Source organism: Bos taurus, chromosome 5 (genome assembly GCF_002263795.3).
Source record: "Bos taurus isolate L1 Dominette 01449 registration number 42190680 breed Hereford chromosome 5, ARS-UCD2.0, whole genome shotgun sequence".
Lineage (NCBI taxonomy): Eukaryota > Metazoa > Chordata > Mammalia > Artiodactyla > Bovidae > Bos > Bos taurus.
This window is the reverse complement of record NC_037332.1, coordinates 83,217,049-83,242,062: the sequence shown is the minus strand read 5'-3', so window position 1 is coordinate 83,242,062 and position 25,014 is coordinate 83,217,049. Positions and strand designations below refer to the sequence as shown.

At 40.0% G+C, this 25,014-nt stretch overlaps 1 protein-coding gene across 3 annotated transcripts in view; it reads right to left on the bottom strand.

Moving 5' to 3' along the window:
- Positions 1-25,014, bottom strand: part of ITPR2 (inositol 1,4,5-trisphosphate receptor type 2) — a 591,729-nt gene that overhangs the window by 332,914 nt on the left and 233,801 nt on the right. For all 3 annotated transcript variants that reach the window (XM_024991354.2, NM_174369.2, XM_059886107.1), the window contains 4 exon segments: positions 23,808-23,937; positions 21,740-21,797; positions 19,622-19,787; positions 18,186-18,359 (listed from right to left, as the gene is read on the bottom strand). In XM_024991354.2, coding sequence (XP_024847122.1) covers positions 18,186-18,359; positions 19,622-19,787; positions 21,740-21,797; positions 23,808-23,937 — 528 coding nt within the window.

The following is a 25,014-nucleotide window of genomic DNA, read 5'->3' as shown; positions in this document are numbered from 1 at the left end:
AGCTCAGGCATAAAGGAAAGAAATACGTAATCTGATATAAACAAGTAAAATAAACATACAAGGAGGTTAAGGGCAAAAACAGAAAATGAAGAAAACAAATTCCATAAAAAGAAAATTCACGCAAGCACTCTCCCAAATAAATGGATAAAAGTTCTCTATCCAGTTACCATAGAGTCCCACATAAGTCAGATCATCTAGGAAGATTCTGTCGGAAACTCATGGACACTTTCTGTACCCAGCCATGAAGGTTAGACATCCAATCAGTTACTTTTGCCAAGAGTTAGTTGGTCAATCACAAGTTTTGCCAGAGAAACGAAGTTTATATAAAACTATTTTCCTGCGGTGCAGAATCAAAAGTCCTAACACTTGGGAAAGCATAGCTTTCTTTCAAGATATCTTTCTAGAGGGAACAGCCTCCTTGCCTGTTTGCCTCATCAAAGAAAAAAGATCAGAAGTGGTCGGCAAAGAATGTAAACTGGGCTTCGCTTTTAAAGAGTACAGGGATGTGAGGTAAGACAGAAACCATCAGACAAGGAAGGGCTGTCGACAGAAAAGCAGAGGGAAAGAAAAGGAGGGAAAGAAAAGGGGCGGGAGGGAAGGAAGGAAGGAACTCAGTTCATTCTCTCAGAAAGGTAAATCTGCAAACTAAAATTTAAATACCTGTGAGGAAAGCGAATGCTAAGGTAGATAACAAAAAACTCAATAATGAGACTCCGTCATTCCCATGGAAATGAAACAATTAAGAAACCTTCTGAAAAGACCTTTATGTATGTTTTAAAAATGGGCTTCCCAGATGATTCTAATGGTAAAGAACCTGCCTTCCAATGCAAGAGACCTAAGAGACTGAGGTTTGATCCCTGGGTCAGGAAGATCCCCTGGAGGAGAAAATGGCAACCCACTCCAGTGTTCTTGCCTGGGGAATCCCATGCACAGAGAACCCTGGCGGCTACAGTCCATGGGGTCGCAAAGAGTCAGAAACGACTGTAGCAACTTAGCATACACAAGCACATGTTTAAAATAATCATAGAAATAAAGTGAGGAATAACCTCTCTCACCCTAGATGGACCCCTGTGTGTGCCGCATGGTCAGGAGGACTCACAGCATCACTTGGCAGGGATTAGGGAGAGTCTTACTGGGAAAGTGTGGTGAGGTTGGGGGGAGCGGGGGAGACGCAAGCCAAGGGTCGGCAGAGAAGGGAAGGCATGTGTCCCTCAGCCTTCAATCACCCTAGAGAGTTGTGACTGTCCTGCTGGACGCCATCCCGGGTCTACATTTCTGACTAACAACCTCCGCCCCATCTCAGCACAACTTCTCACAGGGCAAGTTGGAGAATAAGGGGTCTCTGAAGGTACATAAAACATCCTGGGCACCAAGCAGTCTGGACTTAGGTGCCTGCTATTTGCAGGAACTGATCAGGATCACCAGCTATGAGGCCCATACAAATGAGAGTCCTTCTGCTGAGAGGCAAGAGCCAGGGGTCTGCATGAGAAGTCAGATCAGTGCAGGGCCTCCTGGGAGAGAAGCTCCTGTCCCACCCCACCCCCCACCCCAACTCCAGCAAACAGCCAGCCAGCTTGCTGCCTAGGCAACCCAGAGTAAGCCCCCAGGGACATTTTCTAGTTAACTCTGCCCCTTACATCACACACTTATTAAAAGGACAAAAAAAAAAAAATGAAGTGAAAACACACAGATAGGAATCTTGAATGCAGAGATATGAAAAAAATCAATTAGAAACCCCCAAAGAAAAAATAGTCCTTGATGGAAAAAAAAAACTAGACAGTTTAAACATCATCAGACTTTAGATTGTGAAGACTGTAATTTTTTTTGTTTTTTTTTTTTAATGTTAGTCACTCAGTTGTGTCCAACTCTTTGAGACCCCATGGACTACAGCCCACTAGGATCCTCTATCGATGGAATTTTCCAGGTAAGAATACTGGAGCAGGTTGCCATTTCCTTCTCCAGGTGATCTACTGGACTCAGGGACTGAGCTTGGGTCTCCTGCACTGCAGGAAGATTCTTTACCATCTGAGCCAGGAGAGAAGCTCCCCGCAGCACCCCCGCCTTTTTTTTTTTTAAAGGAGCAGGCAACCATTTGTAGAGATAAATCTATATACATACACAGACACAGAAGCACAATCATTGTGAAGGAAAATTAACAACCAAAATATCTAACACAAGTGGGAACGTCTGTTAGAAGTCCTGTGATGCCTCCATGGCTTGCTTTTCAACTCTTTATAAAGAGATGGATGAGCATAAAGGGCAATCCTGATTTAACCCACTCAGATCTAATTTCTTGAGTTAATCCCTCCTTCTTATATTTAGAAGCCAACATGCATTTGAATGTAATGAACTAGTAATGCTACAGAGACTGTCAACTTGTTATATATACCCCAACCTTTAGGTTTTCAGCAACGATGCCCTTTTTAATGCCCTTGAAAGTAAGTTAACAGAGAAACCCTGTAAGATATAATAGGTAATAAAGCTCATATGTACTAGGGTGCAGTGAGCTTACTAGAAGACCCAATCTACTCCATCCTCCACCGTGTTTATATGAGATCGACTACAATACTAGGATAATTTTGGTTACATCGAGATTTGATAGTGTTAGTAGGTGGATTATCAGAGCTTCCCAGGTGACTCAATGGTAAAGAATTCACCTACCAATGCAAGAGATGTGGGTTCCATCCCTGGATCAGGAAGATCCCCTAGAGGAAGAAATGGCAACCCACTCCAGTATTCTTGCCTGGAGAATTCCATGGACAGAGAAGCCTGGCAGGCTGCAGTCCATGGGGTCGCAAAGAGTCGAACATGTCTGAAGCGACTAAGAAAGGCACAGCAGTTCAGTTCAGTTATTGACCCAGATAAACAAAATTTATCACTGAGGGAAAGAAAAATACTTTTATGCCATTGGAAATATTTCTTATTACCAAAATGAAGACTCACTGTACTGTTATCTGGTTTTCTGATGTCTAAGCAGGCACAAAGTTAGAACATTATGAGCTGTTTTAAAACAATGGCAATCATCCTGTGTTTAGAGCCTTTGTAAAGATTTACTACACAACAAAGGATTATTATCTGTACTGGCTTGCCAGAGTGCGTGCTGCCTGCTACTGGCTGTTTCCATTGATATTGTGATATATTTCATCCTGTTTACAATAAATTGTCACTATCTCTGGCAGTTGGTTCATTGCATAACATAGATTATTTGGCTGTGTACAAGTTAGTAACTCTGTAGTCTCTCACTTTTTTTTCTCTGTATATTAATCCATTAGAAATGTACCATTCTCTTGGCTTCTCTTCTTGTGTCCATTTTTACTTTTGCCTCCTGAGCTCATGCTCACCTAACCTCACACCTGAATTTGAACAGGAGGCTTCTAACTGGTCCCCACCTTTAGGCTCTTTTTGCTGAGCCATCCTTCCCCCAGATGTTCAAGGGTTCCCAATGTCCAGCCACTTCAAATACAAACCACTTATTTCTGTTGAATTCTGCTTCTCTTGTGATTATTCCTGAATTAGTAGCTAAGGAAATCCTCCCAACCTCTTAAAACAGTGAAGCTGGGCTTCCCTGGCACCTCACTGGTAAAGAATTCACCTGCCAATGCAGCAGAGGCGGGTTTGATCCCTGGTCGGGGGAGGAGCCCACTTGCCACACAGCAACTGAGCCCGCGTGCGCCGTAGCCATTGAGCCTGTGCTTTAGAGCCTGGGAGCTGCAACTACTGAGCCCTCGAGCCACAACTACTGAAGCCCATCTGCCCTAGAGCCCATGCTCAGCACCACGAGAGGCGATGCAATGAGAATCCACTGCACCACAGCTGGAGAGTGGCCCCCGTTTGCCACAACTATAGAAAAGCCAAAGACCCAGCACCAAAGACCCAGCTCAGCCATAAAGAAATAAAACAGTGAAGTCTTCTCCACACAGTCACGCCCACACTGATCTCTCTTTTCTGTGATACTACAGTTCAATATTTAATCATACATTTGGCATACTGTTTTGTGGGTGTTATTCTGTTTGTGTTATCTTTGAGAGCAAGCATCATATCTCAAATATTAGATTTGATTCTACATATCAAACGTTAAGAAAGGAAACGAGAAATTCAGGTGTGTACAAAGATATGGAAGCATGACGGTGAAGGTATAAAGTTGTACCTTTAGCAGAATGTTCAAAAGAAGAGTGGTGCTCTGGAGAAACATGAAAGCAATCAAGTAGAGCAGGTTCAGATATGGTCTGATCATGCATGTGTGTTCAGTCACTTAAGTCATGTCCAGCTTGCTGTGACCCAATGGACTGCAGCCCACCAGGCTCCTCTGTCCATGGGATTCTCCAGGCAAGAGTACTGGAGTGGGTTGCCACGCGCTCCTCCAGGGGATCTTCCCAACCCATGGATCAGATCGAACCTGAGTCTTCTATGTTGCCTGCACTGCAGGTGGGTTCTTTACCACTGAGCCACAGGGGAAGCCCCAGATATGGTTCACACTGGCTCAAATCTAGCATCAGCAAAAAGATCTTACAAGGATAAATATATGGGTTCAAAATACAGAAGAGTTTTCTACTTTTAAGAACTATCTAAAGCAGAAATAAAGAGAAACCCCTCTGATTACACAACATCCAGAAGTGATAGATTGGAGAAGGCAATGGCATCCCACTCGAGTACTCTTGCCTGGAAAATCCCATGGATGGAGGAGCCTGGTGGGCTGCAGTCCGTGGGGTCGTTAAGAGTCGGACACGACTGAGCGACTTCACTTTCACTTTTCACTTTCATGCAATGGAGAAGGAAATAGCAACCCACTCCAGTGTTCTTGCCTGGAAAATCCCAGGGATGGCGGAGCCTGGTGGGCTGCCGTCTATGGGGATGCACAGAGTCAGACGTGACTGAAGCGAATTAGCAGCAGCAGCAGAAGAAGTGATAGATAAAAACAACATTTAAACGATCTCTCTCTCTCTGTTTTTGACTGCACTGTGTCTTCACTGCTGCGAGCAATGCAGCGAGTGGTGGCTACTCTTCCTTGCAGTGCGGGGGCTTCTCACTATGGTGGCTCCTCCTGTTGCGGAGCATGGGCTCTGGAGCACCAGTGCTTCAATAGTTGCAGTGTGTGTGCTCAGTAGCTGTGGCACACAGGCTTAGCTGCCCCACAGCATGTGGAAGCTTTCTAGGCCAAGGATCGAACCCATGTCCCCTGTACTGGCTGGCGAATTCTTTACCACTGGACCACCAGGGAAGTCCTAAACTATTTCCTACTAGTAAAGAGAAAGAAACAAATGGAGGCCAGAAACCAGAAAAATACATGACATTTCCAAGTAATAATCAAGCACTGACCCATTTGTTGGCCTTTAAGGGTATCAGCCAGAGTTGATAACCAACAACTGAGTTTTAACTTATCACACACACACACACACACACATACACACAACTCAAAGAGCTGGGCACGACTGAGTGACTTTCACTTTCACTGTGTGTGTTGTTAGACTCTACGGGTTTTGACAAATGTGTAATGGTACGTATAGTATCATATAGAAGAGTTTCATCATCCTAAAATTCCTCTCTGCTCCACCTGTTTGTTCCTCTCTTTTTAATCTCTACACCCCAGAACCTCTGAGGACCCATGATCATTGTACTGTCTCAGGTATAGTTTTTCCTTCTCCAGAATACAGTTGGACTCATACAGTATGTAGCTTTCTCAGACTTTGTTGTTGTTCAATTGTTTACTTGTGTCTGATTCTTTGCAACCCCATGAACTGCAGCACGCCAGGCTTCCCTGTCCTTCACCATTTCCTGGAGCTTGCTCAAATTCAAGTCCATTGAGTTGGTGATGACATCCAACCATCTCATCCTCTGTTGACCCCTTTTCCTCCTGCCTTCAATCTTTCCCAGCATCAGTGTCTTTTCTAATGAGTCAGCTCTTTGCATCAGGTGACCAAAGTATTGGAGCTTCAGCATCAGTCCTTATGAATATTCAGGGTTGATTTCTTTCAGGACTGACTGATTTGATCTCCTCGCTGTCCAAAGGACTCTCAAGAGTCTTCTCCAGCACCACAATTCTAAAGCATCAGTTCTTCGGCACTCAGCCTTCTTTTTCAGACTAGCCTCTTTCATTTAGCAATATACATTTTAGGTTCTTTCGTTCTTTTTGTAACCTGTAAGCACTTTCTATCGCTGAATACTACTCCGTTATCTGGATATACTAAAGTTTATTTATCCTAATTCATCTATTAAAAGACCTCTGATTGCTTCCAATTTGGGGCCATTTTGCGTAAAGCTGCTGTAAACATTTGGGTGTAGGTTTCGAGTTGGTATCTTGGAGACCGAAAGATGGCATGTTTTGCTCCTTACAGTATGTGGGATTACCTCAACCTGTGGCCAGAGGGCACTGTGAGCCTGAGACGTCTGAAGGCAGGAGTCTGATTTAGCGCCCCAATCTTGGTATTTGCTTAGAGTTAACTTGTCTTTCTGAGTTGCAGAGTTACTGGCATTTGTCTTCAGGGAAACTTACCATGTTGCCCAGAAGCTTAGAACTCTCTGATCAGGTTTGAGGTTACTTTTCTAACTTGGTAGATGGAGGGTGAGACAAAGGATGCCCTGGTTGGATGGCATCACTGACTCAATGGACATGAGTTTGAGCAAGCTCTGGGAAACAGTGAAGGACAGGGAAAACTGGCATGTTGTGGTTCATGGGGTCACAAAGAATCGGACATGACTGAGCGACTAAGCAACAACAGCAATAACAGAGGGAAGGTGGGGTCTTTAGAGTTGCCCTCCATTTCCAGTGAGCCCAGAAATATACTTAAAATAGGCTTTGTATCTAGGATCGAGTGGTTTTGTAACAGGAGGGCCATTTGAATTTTAACTTGGCTACTTTTGTAGAAGTCCTTGGGAATGTGTTTATTTAGATATTTCGTAATTTTAAAAGTGTATTATGAACTTAGATTCCTTGGAATATGTGAGTTCCTCTGGGGTTTGCTTAACCCAGAGAAGATTTCATTTGCCTTACAGAGCCACTTTGGGGTATGACATTTTGTGAATATGTTCATCGGAGCTTTTGACTTGGAACTTTTGGGGCCTTTTACTAGCGGGAATTCTAGTCCCAAATCTTGAGTGCAAGTGCACTTGTCTTGAGCTCAGGAGAGTTTTTCTCCCCATTTTGGCTTTTACCAAGACAAAACAGGTACCCCTTTGCTCTTCCATGGGCCATGCGTTTCCCTGGTTTATCACTGAGTGTTTCCTTTAGGTACCCCTGGTTCGAACACGGGTTTCTGGTCAGACCTTCCATCTTCCTTGGGAGCCAGGCTTTGTTTCCTTTCTGTTCTGTGTGTGTGAAGTGAAAGTGAAAGTCCTTCAGTCGTGTCCAACTCTTTGCGACACCATGGACTGTATAGTCCATGGAATTCTCCAGGCCAGAATACTGGAGTGGGTGGGTAGCCTTTCCAACAAAGAGCAAAACCTGAAATAAACTATGACCTTCAGTTAATAATAATGTATCAGTATTGTCTTATCAGTTGCACCAAATGTACCATATTAATTAATGGTGGCAGGAGTGGTAAAGAGCCTGCCTGCCAATGAAGGAGACACAGGAGACTCAGTGCTGGTCCCTGGGTCAGGAAGATCCCCTGGAGGAGGGCACGGCAATCCACTCCAGGATTCTTGCCTAGAGAATCCCATGGACAGAGGAGCCTGGCAGGTTACAGTTCATAGGGTCTCAAAGAGTGGGACACGGCTGAAGCAACTTTTCTTGCATGCACGCTAATAATAGAAAAATGAAGGGAAGGAAGGAGCGGATGTATAGGCATTCACTATACTTTCTGTGCAATGTTTCTCTAAACCTAAAACTGCTCTAAAAACAAAGTCTGTTAAATGAAGATATGAGCTCATAATCAAAGATGACCAAATAGATAATGAAACAAGTGTAAAAAACATAAGAAATTCACAAGTACTTCAGATCCTGGAATTAGCACTACATACAAGGCCATAAAATAGCCACGTGGAATCACAAGAATCAGCAAGTGACAACAGATAATAAAAATGACCAGAAAGATTTTTTAATCAAGTCACAGGTGTGATAAAGTATAATGGCTGAAATTTTTAAAAGAAGTGAAGTTAACTACAAATAAGACATACCTGAAAAGCAACTTAGACAAGTCTAAAGAAATTATTCAAATTCAGCACAAAGTCTCAGGTATGGGAAATATAAAAAAGAAACTAATTGATATGAAAAAAATAATAAGGTTTGTGTAACATGCAAAGAGTCAGATACGAATGAAAAGACTGAGCAGCTGTAAGATCAGAATCAAAGCACCACTATTCAATACGAGGTTTCCCTCATATCTAAGTTGAGAAAGAATCTGCCTGCAATGCAGGAGACCAGGGTTCGATCTCTGGGTCGGGAAGATCCTCTGGAGAAGGAAATGGCCACCCATTCCAGTATTCTTGCCTGGAGAATCCCATGGAGCCTGGCAGGCTACAGTCCATGGGGTCACAAGAGTCGGACACGACTTAGTGACTAAACCACCACGTTCAATACACAATAAACTTCTCAAGAGCAGTAATGCTGCCAGAAGACACGGAACAATATCAACACAAGTGGAAGAAAATAACTGGCAAATGATAAAACGTTTTTGTTTCTAGTTAAAAACAGTTTAAAATTTATATGTATCTAATAAAATAGACTTAAAACATATAAAGGTTAATAGAACTACAGGGGAAACTGATAAGTTTACCACTACAGTGAGAAATGTAAGCAAATCTCTCTCAATTATGGCTACATCAAGAAAACAAAGACATTGTGAACAAATGTATGGATACCTAGTTGGGGGGAATAGGGGAGGAACTGGGAGACTGGGATTGACACATATACACTATTGATACTGTGCATAAAATACATAACTCATGTTGTTGTTCAGTTGCTCAGTCTTGTCCGACTCTTTGTGACCCTGTGGACTGCAGCACGCCAGGCCTCTCTGTCCTTCATCATCTCCCAAAGTTTGCCCAAGTTCATGTCTATTGCATCAGTGATGCCATCCAGCCATCTCATCCACTGATGCCCTCTTCTCCTTCTGCCCTCAAACTTTCCCATCATCAGTGACTTTTCCAATGAGTCAGCCATTCTTATCAGATGACCAAAATACTGGAGTTTCAACTTCAGCATCAGTTGAAATATACTCGTCCCTCCAACGAGTATATTCAGGGCTGATTTCCCTTCAGATTGACTGGTCTTATCTCCTTGCTGTCCAAGGGACTCTCAGGAGTCCCCTCCAGCACCACAGTTCAAAGGCATCAATGCTTCAACGCTCCAGCTTCTCTATGGTCCAACTCTCACAACTGCACATGACCACTGGGAAGACCATAGCCTTGACCATACAGACCTTTGTCAGCAGAGCATTGACTAATGAGAACATACTATATAGCAAGGAACTCTACTTAATGCACTCTGGTGACCTGAATGGGAAAGAAGTCCAAAAGGGAGGGGATATATGTATATGTATGGCTGATTCATTTTGTTGCACAGTCGAAACTAATTGAACACTGTAAAGCAACTATACTCCACTAAAAATAATTTTTAAAAAGCTGAACAAATGAACTTCATAAATAAAACTGTGACCATGAAAAAAGAGAGAAAACAAAATTATTAGTGAGTAGATGGATGATTTAAATACAATAAGCTCTATTTGCTAGTCACATATAAGGAATCCTGTACCCATTCACATTCTACTCGAGCACGAGAAGATAGTTCTAAAACCTGAAGATATAATAGACCATAAAGCAGTCCCAGCAAATCTTGGGAGAACTGGTATCATCATAACCACATTCTCTTGTTGTGTGTTAATTAAAGGTTCAATAGCCAAAGAAGTGTAAATTTTGTAAGTGTATTTGGAAATTTAAAAGTTCATTTCTAAGTAACTATTCTGGGCCAAAGAAGAAATCATAATGAAAAATTTTAATATCTAATATTGAACAATAATAAAAATTGTTGCTGTTCAGTCACTAAGTCGTGTTCACTCTTTGTGACACCATGGACTAGAGCAGACCAGGCTCTTCTATCCTCCATTATCTCCCAGAATTTGCTCAAATTCATGTGCATACTACCTAACCATCTCATCCTCTGTTGTTTCCTTCTCCTGTTGCCTTCAATCTTTCCCAGCATCAGGGTCATTTCCAGTGAGTCAGCTCTTTGCATCAGGCAGCCAAAGTATTAGAACTTCAGCTTCAGCAACAGTCCTTCCAAAGAATACTCAAGGTTGATTTCCTTTAGGATTGACTGGTTAGATCTCCTTGCAGTCCAAGGGACTCTCAAGAGTCTTTTCCAACACCACAGTTCAAAAGCATCAATTTCTTGGAGCTCAGCCTTCTTTATTTGCCAACTCTCACATCTGTACAGGACTACTGGCAAAAACACAGCTTTGATTATATGGACCTTTGTCAGCAAAGTGATGTCTCTGCTTTGGAAAACACTGTCTAGGTTTGTCATAGCTTTTCTTCCATGGAACAAGCATCTTTTACTTTCATGGCTGCAGTCACTGTCCATAGGGATTTTGGAGCCCAAGAAAATAAAATCTATCACTGCTTCTACTTTCCCCCCTTTATTTGCCATGAAGTGATGGGACCAGATGCCATGATCTTAAGTTTTTTTTTAATGTTGAGCATCAAGCCAGTTATTTCACTCTCTTCTTTCACTCTCATCAAGAGGCTCTTTAGTTCCCCTTCACTTTCTGCCATTAGAGTGGTATCATCTGCATATCTGAGGTTGTTGACACTGCTCCCAGTAATCTTGATTCCAGCTTGCGATTCATCCAACACACCCATTTCTCATGATGTCCTCTGCATGTAAGTCAAATAAGCAGGGTGACAATATACAGCCTTGTTGCACTCCTTTCCCTGTTTTGAACCAGTCCATTGTTTCACATCCAGTTTTGACCCACAAACAAGTTTCTCAGGAGACAGGTAAGGTGGTTGGGTACTCTCGTCTCTTCAAGAATTTTCTGCATTTTATTGTGATCCACATAGTCAAAGGCTTGAGCGTACTCAATGAAGCAGAAGTAGATGTTTCTCTGGAACTCCCTTTCTTTCTCCATGATTCAGCGAAATATTGGCAATTTGATCTCTGGTTCCTCTGCCTTTTCTAAACTCAGCTTCTACATCTGGAAGTTCTTTGTTCATGTACTGCTGAAGTCTAACTTGAGGGATTTCGAGCACAGTCTTGCCAGCATGTGTAATAAGAGCAGTTGTATGGTAATTTGAACATTCTTTAGCATTGTTCTTCTTGGAGATCGTAATGAAAACTGACCTTTTCCCATCCTGTGGAATACCATTTGTCAAAATCTGTGGGATGCAGCTCCTTAGAAATTATACCATCCATTTTTTTTAAGTCTGCAAAGTATGTCAACATAAAAGGCTAGAGTATAATACGATAAATATAATGAAATAGCAAACAAGCCCAGGAGCTTAATAAGCCAAAAATAAATTCATTTAAAAAGATGAAGAAAATACGTACAGCTCTGGTGAGATTGTACCTGATATCATACATTTGTCAAAACTCATAGAATTGTACAACCCAAAGAGTGAAATCTAAAGGGAAAAAGAAGAGAATGAAAAGGGGGTATGAAGCTACAGATGTAACAGAAATTTTAAAGATAGTGAAAGATGAATAAATTTGAAAACTAAAGTATACAACTAGAATAATATATAAGTTGACCCATAAGAGAAAAGTTTAATGAATTTATAATCTCTACAATATTAATTACTAGTTAAAATCTACCCAAACTAAATCCAAGGCCCATGCAAACTTAGACAAGTTCTACCAAACACTGACAGAAGAGACAATTCCAATCTTACCCAAAGAAAGGGTAAGAATCTATAACTCACTTCATTATGGAACTAGTCTAACCTTGATACCAACAACTGACAGGAACAGTACAAGAAAGCAAGATTAGAGACCAATCTCACTGATAACATAGATGTAAAATGGTAAACAAAATCCTTGGAAGCTAGATGCAGTACTGTATAAAATATCATCATGACATATTTATTCTAGAATACAAGGTTACTATAGAAGTCTATTGATGATTCATGTTATTAAAATTAGCATATAAAAATTAAAGAAAACATCATCTTGATAGATGCACACACTGCATTAAATTAAAATCATAACTATTCATGGTAAAAAGTAGCAAATGAAAAACAGAAGAGAATTTCCTCAATTGATAAAAGGTATCTACAAAAAAGTATAATAACCATCATGTTCAATAGTGAAATATTAAAATTATTCCCTTTAAAATCAGAAGCAAAACAAAAATGCCATTATCACCACATCTGCTCAATACTGTACCAGAAAATCTTACCAACACCCACTAAAACAAGTAAAGAAGAAATAACAGATGAAAAGACAATACTCAATTTTAAACTTAGAGCATCACCATGACTTGATATAAAAAATATTTTTTAACTCAGTAATAGGTACACATGAATTGGTAGGATCTAACTACCTGCCCACACAGAATGTGAGAGTTGGACTGTGAAGAAGGCTGAACACCGAAGAATTGATGCTTTTGAACTGTGGTGTTGGAGAAGACTCTTGAGAGTCCCTTGGACTGCAAGGAGATCCAACCAGTCCATTCTGAAGGAGATCAGCCCTGGCATTTCTTTGGAGGGAATGATGCTAAAGCTGAAACTCCAGTACTTTGGCCACCTCATGCGAAGAGTTGACTCATTGGAAAAGACTCTGATGCTGGGAGGGATTGGGGGCAGGAGGAGAAGGGGACGACAGAGGATGAGATGGCTGGATGGCATCACTGACTCGATAGACGTGAGTCTGAGTGAACTCTGGGAGTTGGTGATGGACAAGAAGGCCTGGTGTGCTTCGATTCATTGGGCTGCAAAGAGTCGGACACGACTGAGCGACTGAACTGAACTAAACTGAAACTGGAAGAAGTGAAATGTCCAATAAACATATAAAACATGCTCAACTTCATAAAAACCCAGCAAAATGAAAATCATACAGGGATAATATACCAAACACATCCAATTATCAAAAATGAAAAAGTGAGAAAACCAGTAGTCTTCATGATGGGCGATTACAGAAATTCTTACATACCCCAGGAGTATCATTTGGCATTTGGAAAGCAACGGACATTATTTGGTAATCATACTAGATGTTTACACCTAAATATATATCCTGAAGGGTCTCTTAAACATGTGCATCAGGTGACATTTCAAAGTTTTTAAAGCTCCTTTTGGTAGCAAATTTCCTTTCAACACACTACAACTGTAAAGAATAAAAATGTCCATCAAGAGTTTATTAGATAAATATCTGCATGAAATGTAATAATGTATATTAGAGAAAATAAAATAAGTCACTGCTACACAACAACAAAGACAGAGAACAAAAACATACCTAAAACAGACTAAATAATTATTTAGGTCTTCTGCTCATTTTTTGATTGGGTTGTTTGTTTTTTTGACATTGAGCTTCATGAACTGTTTATATACTTGAGAGATTATTCCTGTCAGTTGCTTTATTAGCAAATATTTTCTCCCATTCTGATGACTATCTTTTTATTTTGTTTATGGTCTCCTTTGTTGTACAAAAGCTTTTAAGTTTAATTAGGTCTCATTTGTTTATTTTGGTTTTTATTTTCATTACTCAAGGAGGTTGGTCAAAAAAGATCTTGCTGAGATTTATGTTGAAGGAAAAAAAAAAAACTTCTGCCTAAGTTTTACTCTCAGAATTTAATACAATGAAATATTACTCAGTCATAAAAATGAATGAATTGGGTCATCTATTGAGACATGGATGGGCCTAGAGAGTGTCATACAAAGTGAAATAAGTCAGAAAGAGAAAAATAAATATTGTATATTAATATATATATATGTGGAATCTAAAAAAAATCATATGTTTGTGTGTGTGTGTTAGTTGCTCAGTTGTGTCCGACTCTGTGATCCCATGGACCATAGCTCATCAGGCTCCTCTGTCCATGGAATTCTCCAGTCAAGAATACTAGAGTGGGTTGCCATTTCCTTCTTTAGGGGATCTTCCCAACCCAGGGATCGAACTCTGGCCTCCTATACTGCAAGCAGTTTCTTTACCATCTGAGCTATCAGAGGGAAAAATGGTGTAGATGATCCTATTTGAAAAGCAGAAACAGAGACACAGACATAGAGAACACCAAGGGGGAAAGCAAGAAGATGGGAGGAATTGGGAGACTGGGATTGACACACGAACACTACTGACACTGTGTATAAAACAGATAACTAATGAGAACACACTGTCTAGCACAAAGAACTCTACTTAATGCACTGTGGTAACATGCATAGGAAGGAAGCCCAGAAAGGAAGGAATGTATGTACAGGTACAGCTGGTTTATTGTGCTGTACAGTAGAAACTAACACATTATAAAGCAACTGGACTCCAATAAAAAAAAACTAAATGAAATTCTTTTCATTTGTTAAATGTTTTAGAAACACAGATACACATAGTAAAACCAGTATGATAAGTAAGGAAATTATTAACATAAACTCATGAAAATGGTTTCCTCTGGAATATAGGGATGGACCATGGGGACATTTTATTGGTAATATTCTATTTCTCAAGCAATACACTAATTTCAACAGACTGTTCTACCTCAGGAGGTATTGAATTTCCCATCACAGAAGTTTGTTTTAAGAAATATCTCACTTAGGTGAGCTATTTAGAGACAGACAAATACCACATAGGAAATGGACTTGATAACTCTACAAGTATCCTTTAAGATTTCATAATTCCATATGGATCATAACAAACAGCACAATATGCTACACATAAAAACCAACAATAATTATAACAAGCATTCACTGACTACAGATTTTTGGCAGACACTGTTGGTTGCTAACCTACATCCTTACTTCCTTCTCCCTTGCCAGCAGATTTTTTAAAATATTTATTTACTTATTTGGTTGCCTCGGGTGTTAGTTGCAGCACGCAGGATCTTTAGTTGAGGCATTCAGGCTTTAGCTGCAGCATGTAAACTCTTACTTGCAACATGTGGGACCTAGTTGCCCGATCAGGGATTGAATTCAGGCCCCACACATTGATAGCATGGAGTCTTAGCCACTGAACACCAGGGAAGCCCCACAAGCAGATTCTGATTTTGTTTATCCTTCCCCCACATAACTCAGGGGAGAGTATTCTAGTAGCCTGTAGAGCATCTTTTATTTAGTCTAAACTCACAGCCCCTTGGTTTAGAGGTAAACATGTGGTCCTGCTTCAGCCAAGGAGACATGAGATAGAATCTACTGAGGGGCACCTGGGAAAGGTCTACTTGCTGTTGAGCAGGAGACCCAGACAAGCACAGACATTCTTTCTTGGGGTGTTGTGATGCTAGGATGAGGATATCCTGATGCAACCATGAGGAAGATCAGTCTCAGTGTAAGGCCACTGGTCCATAATGATTGCACTGAGACAATACATTAACTAAAGCTGGAGACTTACTTCTTGACTTGTAGGTAACTAAAATGTCACCGTATTGTCTATATTCTCCCACTGAAGTCATATCAACTGACATACCATATGCACAGAGTTCACTCATTTAATCTTCATGGTAACACGATGAGCTAAGTATCATTATTAAGTTCACTGAATGTACAATGAAAACAAAACTGAAAGAATTCAAATCAGTTGCCCAAAGTCACACATATAGTGAGTGGCAAATTCTAGGGTGTCTGACACCAAAACCTATCCTCTGAATGCCCTGTCCATTCAAGGCCCATCCATCTTCCGGAGGGTGTACGGGGTGAAAAGAAAATCCCAACAGATCTGAGGGGTCCATACGTGTCTAAGGTACGAGTCAGTGCTGGTGGCTGTAGTATTTATACAGCAGCTGATGCAGATTCTTGGTCTCTGAATCATGGTTGATTGTTTGACCCTGAACTCTATAGTCCAAAGGCAGCCTCTAAAACTGTATTCCTCTAGACTGTCCTAAAATTTGATTCCTTGTATTAAATCACTTCCTGCTTTAAGTACCTAAAATTATTAACATGTGCTGAACTGATAAATCCCAACCTCAACAAATAAATAATATATTTCAACTTTATTGATTTATATTCATCTGAAGTCCCTAGAAAAAGTTTTATAGCCTATATGTAATGCAATTTTATTTTTAATAAAATGACTATCATCATATGACTTATTCATCTTTCTCACATCAACACAAACTTTTATTAAACTACTATGAGGATGTTGTGGATATACACTTAAGACAGATTCTTTCTCCACTTTTCCTCATGACTGGGAACTTAAACTGTAGACTAGCGACTGACATCCCTCACAGAACATCTCACTTCTACTCTTAAGTGATTTTCTGGGCAAACTTTTACAAAGAAGCATAATGCATTTTTCCTAAGGTTTAGAGTTGTTCTCTATTAAAATAAAATAATAAAAAGTTCTGAAAAGGAAAGAAACATTACATTTATCCTCTAGAATATTTACAAAATATGTATTTGTAAAAGGAAGAGGTATTCTAACTTCATGAAAGCATAATACATCTCTTAATAACTTTAAATATTGTATCAGAAAGTGCAATTTTACACTTTAAAGAGCCTGGAGTTTATCATTAAAAAGACGTGAGTTAAAAATCACATAGAGCTGCTTGATAGTGAGAAAATCCTTGGGTTTTCTGAATTTCAGTTAATTCAGCTGATTCAGAAATGTGATCTTTATAACTATCTCCAAAGTCTACTGTAACATTTTAAAAAAATATACCTTGCATGACAGTTTCTGCTGTAAGAGTTGGTAATATAGCAAATACTATATAAGTGTTGAATTTTCTCTTATATCTTAAATGCTATGGAAGAACTCCATTTCAACAACAACAAAAAGGCTGTAGAAATTCTGCATGCCACTAACTTATATCACATGCGTGTATGTACTTAGTTGCTAAGTCATGTCTGACTCTTTGCGACGCCATAGACTATTGCCCACCAAGCTCCTCTGTCCATGGGGATTCTCCAGGCAACAATACTGGAGTGGGTTGCCATTTCCACCTCCAAGGGATCTTCCCGACCCACAAATTGAACCCATGTCTCCTGCATCTCCTGCACTGGCAGCCAGATTCTTTACCATTGAGCCAACTTATATCATAAAATCACAGAAAAGTTTCTAAAGAATTAAGTTAAAAATATTGTGCAGATCAGTGGCGATTAGTCCTGAGACAAGTAGAAAGTAGTTACCTACCACTGAACTTCCCTTTGGAATTTTTCAGCATCTTATTATTTTCCATTCCCACTAATTACCTCCTACTCAACACCCTACACTACAAAATACTTTGGGTATTGCAACAAACAGAAACGTCGGAGCAGGTAAACCCCTCTAAACAGTTTACATTCCTATAGATTAAAATAATAACTAAATAGGGACTTCCCTGTGGTCCAGTGGCTAAAATCTGGTACTCTCAAAGCAGGGAACCCAGCTTTGACCATTTGGATCATGGTCAGAGAACTAGATTCCACATGCCACAACTAAGAGTCAACAGCCACAACTAAAGATTCTGCATGACAAAACTAAGATCGAACATCTCGCATGTTGAAACTAAAACTCAATACAGCCAAATTAAAAAATAATAACTAAATAAAACACTGGACAGGTATTTAAGAAACTCAATATATTATCAATTATGGTGTCGGCACTGATCTAAAAAATGCTTAAAAAATTTTAATGGTTTATTTAGCATTTAGCAAAATGCAGAAACAGCAATGAAATTAGCCCAGTGAAAACTAAAACCAATATAACAAAAGACTTATGAACACCATTTTACCATTTTTCAGATCAAACAAATTTGGGGGATTTTCATGTTGGCAATGTCCTTTCATTTGGGTATTTTTACTTATTTATAAGGATATTCAATAATGAATGATTTATAGGTTGGCGATAAAAAAGCCAACATGAATGTTAAAAATGAAAATTCCCCTCTCTTCATAGGTTTAGGCTTACGACCTACTCCTTTTCTCTCCACCTCACTCCATCCTGTTGTCTTGATTCTTGGATTATAAGACTGAGAGTGGGAAGGAGAAAGAGTGAAAAAGGAGGCAGATGATATAATGAGAACAATTAACAAGAATTAACCAAAGTACAAGTTTATGTGGATTATCAACTTGGTAAATGGAAATTTTATGCTGGTTTAAAAGATATTGTTCGGATGATTTCAATTTAGATCTTGAAAACAAACCTCAATTGGCTCTTCACCACCTTTTACTTGATTTTCACCCATTTCTCCATTCTCATAGCTGCTGCTCTTCTCAACCCATAACTCCGATTTCTCTACAGTAAGTCGAAGCTGGTCTAAATCTGCCTTGATCTGCTTGTAGTTATCTACATCCTGATTAGACACCAGCAACTGCACCTGGAAACAGAATTTCAATCCTCGATTTACTTACGGAATTTCATTTATGTCAAGAACCCCAAGTCTTTCAACATATGTGTCCTTCAGTTGAAGTTTAGTATTTCTAGGCTATTTATGGATATTTTACATGTATATTGATCATGAAAATTTACCTGAAAGTATCTGTAAATTCCACTTAATATATTCGCATGTTATAAGGAATTATACGTATAAAAAAGTGAGCCCTAACAATGCTTTTCAAAATGTTAAAGAGTAATTTAAAGTAAAAGATACCCCAACTGTAATTTTACTGATAAAGTTAATTCTTCTGAGACCCCCTGTTTGAAACAGGTAGAAACATAAAAATAAGTGGAAGAAAATACCCATACAGTCTGAAGCTTAATTTGTATATATTATGTGAGTATATGAATGCTGCTGCTGCTAAGTCTCTTCAGTCGTGTCCGACTCTGTGCGACCCCATAGACGGCAGCCCACCAGGCTCCCCTGTCCCCGGGATTCTCCAGGCAAGAACACTGGAGTGGGTTGCCATTTCCTTCACCAATGCGTGAAAGTGCAAAGTGAAAGTGAAGTTGCTCAGTCGTGCCCGACTCTTTGCAACCCCATGGACTGCAGCCTACCAGGCTCCTCTGTCCATGGGATTTTCCAGGCAAGAGTACTGGAGTGGGTTGCCACTGCCTTCTCCAGAATATATGAATAGTTTTATCTACTTATATAATTACTTTTAATTATTTCATATTTTAACATATTCCTGTAAAATTTCCTAATGAAGATCAATGCTCTATTAAGGAACTATTAGTGAAATATATATAAGCCTGGAGATAGTCCTCATTCATGGTCTCAAAATTGGTATCATTCAAAGATGACAAAGAAAAAGATTAGCTCCATCACAATTCTTCTCTTTTGGATTCATATATTTTTCAATCACAAAACATTGATTTCGGTGCAATACCCATACTGTTCAGTAAAATTTAGGGTCAGAATAACAGCAGGGGCAACAAAATTCCTAATATGTTATTATCCCTCAGTGCCTTCCTAAATCTTAGTGCCTATCATCCACATTAAAGATATTAACTGAAAAATCACCTTCTAAAATAGATCATGTCTTAGCTGCAGACAAGGCCATATCTATCTTTAAAAATAGAAAGTGTCCCCAGGAAAAGCTGCAGTCTCATTAACTCTGCAACCATTAAGTCAGGTTGGATGCTATAAACAACATTTCAGAGCCTCTGTGGGTGGAAGCACTGAAGGCTACTCAATCTCACCTGTTTAAATGCCTGTAAAACTTCCGCTCTCTGGCTGAAGTGCTTGAACAGCAGCTGCAGGGCTCCTGATAGCAGAGGCGGGTAGTCATGCATGATCAGATGAATAAGAACCCGTAAAAACGTCCTGCCTCCTTCGTCATCAAGTTGAACTGGATTTTTCTCCTTTCTGTAAAACCAAAAAATCATTCTAAAAGACTTGTATTTACATAAAATCTAGTCATAAGTGGCTAATATTGTGTATACATTCTCAGACTTACACCATTTCCACCATCACCCCTCCACAAAAAATTGGAAGTTGCCAAGGAAGGCATTTTTACTTTCTTTGGCCTCATGTTACTAATAAGGGGGCTTCCCAGGGTGGCCCTAGTAGTAAAGAATCTACCTGCCACTGCAGGAGACATAAGAGACGTGGGTTTGATTCCTGGGTTGGGAAGATCCCCTGGAGAAGGGCATGGCAACCCACTCCATTATTCTTGTCTGGAGAATCCCCAGAAACAGAGGAGGCTGGAGGGCTACAATCCATAGAGTCACAAAGATTCGGACACGACTGAAGCGACTTAGCTTGCAGGCACAACGAATGAGGAAACGGAACATAAAGAAAAGCTTGTGACTGTCCATGAAAGGAGGGGTGACCAAATTCCCAGTCTGTCCAAGACTGAGAAGGTTCCTAAGATGGGGGACGCTCAGTGATTGCACTAGGAAAGCCGCAGGCAAACTGGGATGATCTGGTAATCTAGGTACAGACAAAAGACAGAATCTGAATCAATCCAGAAGCGCTTATTGAGAAGGCATATCAGTTGGATAGATCCCATGGACGCAGTAGCCTGGTAGGCTGCCGTCCGTGGGGTCGCTAGGAGTCGGACACGACTGAGCAACTTCCCTTTCACTTTTCACTTTCACGCATTGGAGAAGGAAATGGCAACCCACTCCAGTGTTCTTGCCTGGAGAATCCCAGGGATGGGGGAGCCTGGTGGGCTGCCGTCTCTGGGGTCGCACAGAGTCAGACACGACTGAAGCAACTTAGCAGCAGCAGCAGCAGCAAGGGCCAATTTACCACCCCCCACCCCCCCACTTCCCCACAAGGCCCAAAACCTCCTCAGGACAGGCGGGGAGGTAGTGAGGGACAGCACGCGCATGCGCATGCGCACGCACACAGGCAAGGCCATAGCCAGGGCAACTCCGCGAGTCTCCGGTATTTGGACTCTGGGCTAGATTACCCGGATGAAAAGTTGGTTTATTTTACGGTGAAAACCATACCCTGGTTTATCCTCTTCTCAGGAATAATGAAATACTTGAATAGGAAAACACAGTAACAATAACAACAGCAGAAACTGGCAAAACAATATAAAAACAAACCTAAACCAAAAGTTCACTAGAGATAAAAATCCTTTTTGGGCTTCCCTGAGTCTTTATTCTTCTCTCTCTTGCTAATCAAAGAAAATGCAACACAAGGCTAGGTACAGAAATCCGTTAGGTACATACAGCAAATCTGCAATAAAAATGGATGCTAGAAACTCAGTACTTGCAGCTCAGACATCGTACAGTTTTTTTTCTTTTCCTTTTGACTATTAGTTTCATTTCTGGGGAAACCAAAGAAACCACCTAAAAACAATGAATAGTAGGGCTTCTGACAGCAAAGGAGGGTAGCCATGGCAGAGATACTTCATTTTCTTCAATCATATGGATATTTCAACTGGCAGATAATAAGCATTAGTTCTCACATATATAGTTAATGATAACATTGAAAGAAGTTACTTTCTTGCCTCAGATTTCTCAGATTTTGGGAAGCAGTGTTTTGCAAGATCCAGTGATATTTTTGCCAGGGGACTTAAAGGGCATTCGTGTGCTGTCATTATTTGAGGAAAGAAAAGCAAAGAATTCAGGGGAAAGTTCAATACACTGATCTCATCTTGACTGTCTTTTTTTTTTTTTTTAACCTGACCTAAAGAAAAGATATGCTTTCTCTTCTCTAGTAAATTCGCAGCTTCATTTCTGGCAGGAATTATGTTGGCAACCATAAAGGATATAAAATTAAATAGATATAGGGAATGACAAAGTATTGTAAAATTCTAAGTAAAATCTTATTAATAAAATAATGATACATAAATGCTACTATACCTTCCAGCAAACATAGTTTCTGCCTGAGCTGCAATTTCATCTATATCAGGAACAATAGCTGCAAAGATAAATGGTAAAAAATCCATTCTTTATATTTTTATAATTAGGAGTCCCAATATTTATATTAATGTAGCATACCTAAAAATATTTTTGTCTTAATTTCTTTATGCCACCAAAAGTCAATTAACACTTTAAAAAGTCACAATACAATGTCTCTTATTCATCAATATTTTAAATTGAAGTTTACATTTTAAAATCATTATGCTCAAAGATACATTGAAAAGATCACAAAGAACTATTTACAAAGTTTCTTCATCTATATAAGCACGTGTGTGTGTGTATATATATATATATAAACTACATACACTCGTACCTATATACATACATATAATTTAAATGGATAATGATATGGAAAGATAATATTTTTTTAAAGAATCACAATATACATATAAGGAACCTTGTTATTACATGGTAGTTCTAAACAATATGATCTTTTAACCTAAGCTTACTTTTGCAATTCCATACCTTCCTCTTGTGGGACAGAGTGCTTTTTTTTTTTTTTTTAATGTGAACCAGTCTTGATTCCTCACCCATTCCCACCACTAACATTTTGAAGATGTCTATGATAGGTACACAATTTATTTCTCATCTCCAAAGCATGAAAAGAAAAAGGAGCAAGATTTAAAAAGGGAAAAAATTATTCCCAGAAAGCTACCTCATACAAATACAACCAATTTAAAAGGTCAGATAAATCAAAGAAGACTGGTTTTCTGGGGATGCCCCTAGACTTCCTCTCCCACACTTTTACTGACAGAGCTCCTTTTTCCAGAAGTCTGGCTTCTGAGAGCCAATAATTGTTATGCTAGTGTCAATGCAGACGCCAGCAAGACTTTCTGGTTCTGCCTCCTCATTCCTGGAACTAGCCCCTTGGGGTTCTACACTTCTGGGAAGCATAAAAACAACACAGCTGTAAATGTGCCAGGGAGACTTCTAGCTCAGGAGAGCTGAACTCCATCTGTAGAGCACACCGCCTTTGGACGGTACCGATGAGTCAGGGAGCAGGACGTTTGGCTTAGCACCCATGTTAACTACTCTGACTTTCCTATCAAACTGACTGATGCACAAAGAAGAGGCTCCCTGATGTTATCACAGTGGTTGTAGTTCCCAAGAATTTTCATATCTGTATATACATCCTACCCCAGCAAAAGAGTTCTGTGAACTGGCTAAATAGTCAATGATAAAGATTCCATCTTCAATATGATACAGTTTCCAGCTTGTCACAGCTGGCCTGATCTAGCCAGAAAAAAAATGGTGATTTAATATTTCTTGGGTTTCATAAGGTACTTTCTAGAGTCACAATATTTTTACAATAATTTTTATGTTCTTATGTCATTATGCTCCTATACTCACAGAGAGAGTAGCTTCATTCTTACACACTTTAAATGTGAAAAACTGGAAAACAGTACCAGTTTACAACTGTACAAGATAATAAAGAACCAACACACATACATACACGGTAAAACCAACATCCACATCCAGACCTTTATGAGAATGCCACGTCTTTATTCTTGAGTTGGGTAATTCCTACAAAATACCTTTCTTCCTGATAGATGCATTTCACATGCTCTGTGATCAAGCCAAAAAAATAATCCCCTTGGATTTTCACCAAAACAGCATAATTCTTAGAAGATTCAGACCTCGAGTTGGAGAGAGCTCAGAGAAAATCCCTTTTCCACTACTTCATAACTTTAAGCAAGTAACTTAACTGCTCTAACCTCGGTCTTCTTACCAGTAAACTGGCACAATAAAGAGTACTCAAACTTGTGGAGTTGTGAAGATAACAAGAGAAACTGCATTCAAAGGACCGAGCACCAGAAGCAGCAAACATCCTCCCTGCCATTCTTGACAAGTTATTTAATTTCTGTCTCAGCTCCTTCATTTCATTGGTGGAGATTATTTAGACATTTTTGTCTTATACAAATGCTTCTTGTCTTAAAACATCAAAAGGAACTTTCAAGTTCTCATGGAACCATCATCCAGAGAGCAAATATTGTCACAAAGGTAATACCTGATGGCAGCAGTGTATCAGGAGAGCCATTGGTGGACATTTCGGCATTTCCGTTGTTCTCCCCGAATTCCTTCTTATATATTGACAGCATATAGGAGATCCTATAATCTAGTCTGACACTCAAGATAAACTATAAGAAACATTAAAAACAACATAAGTTCCTTTCGTCAGCATGGTGTTTAAAAATTCATTTCATTACAGGACAGCAAGAACAACCTAACTATCAACATGTCACATGAACTACTTCGAAACTTTACTGGAAAATCAACACTTCCATCACACACATGATAAACAGCATAACACTAAGCACAGTGAGGCATTTGCAGGAGCCAATGTCAGTAAAATCCCTCAACAGCTTTTGAAAAGAAGACGACTTGACTTCCCATGATCACTCTTGGAATATTCCAGGTGGGGGTATCCAGTAGACATGGATGAAGACGTTATGATGACATAATTTTCTGAGCCCTGAGCAGAGTTTCCACCGGCTCCATAAGAAAAGTGCTGGAGCTGAGACCCTCGTTCACAACAGAAAGGCCAAGATTTTAGCTACAATAGTGTGGATTCTGACTATAACAAAAGGAGTCCTGGAGCTAGGCTTCAGAGGGGCAGCTTAAGCAACAGCATCCGGTATACCAGGGATATGCCTCACTGCTGCCTGGCTCTCCTTGGCCCTGTGTTGCTGTCCTTGTTCTCTTTAACGGACATATTGACAGAGACTAAGTACCAACAAGGTTCCCATCTGTGCTCAGTACTGAGAAGGATGCAAGTGCCTGGAGCCCAGGGTCCTCAAGAAGAGTGATTGAATTGGAAAAACTAAATATATTTTGCCATAGTCCTGTTTGTTGTTGTTACTTGCTTTTTGCTTCACTGCACAGCATGTGGAATCTTAGTTCCCCAAGCAGGAATCAAACCCTCACCCCCGCAGCAGAAGCATGGAGTCTCAACTACAGGGCTGTCAGTCCCTGGCACAGCATTGTTAACATACTTGGGAAATGATCGAGGGCTACCCATGTGATATAAATATAATGGAGATCAAGAAGGAAAAGGTATATGTTGCTACCTGAGTGGAGATGGGACACAACAGAGAGGCAGACTTGCACAGGGCAGCCTGCCATCTCAGGTTGCCTCCGAGAGTCCTGGGACAGCCTTTGCTCCCAGTACAATTATTATCTGTGTCCCCTACACTCTCTTAAGAGATGTTCATTGA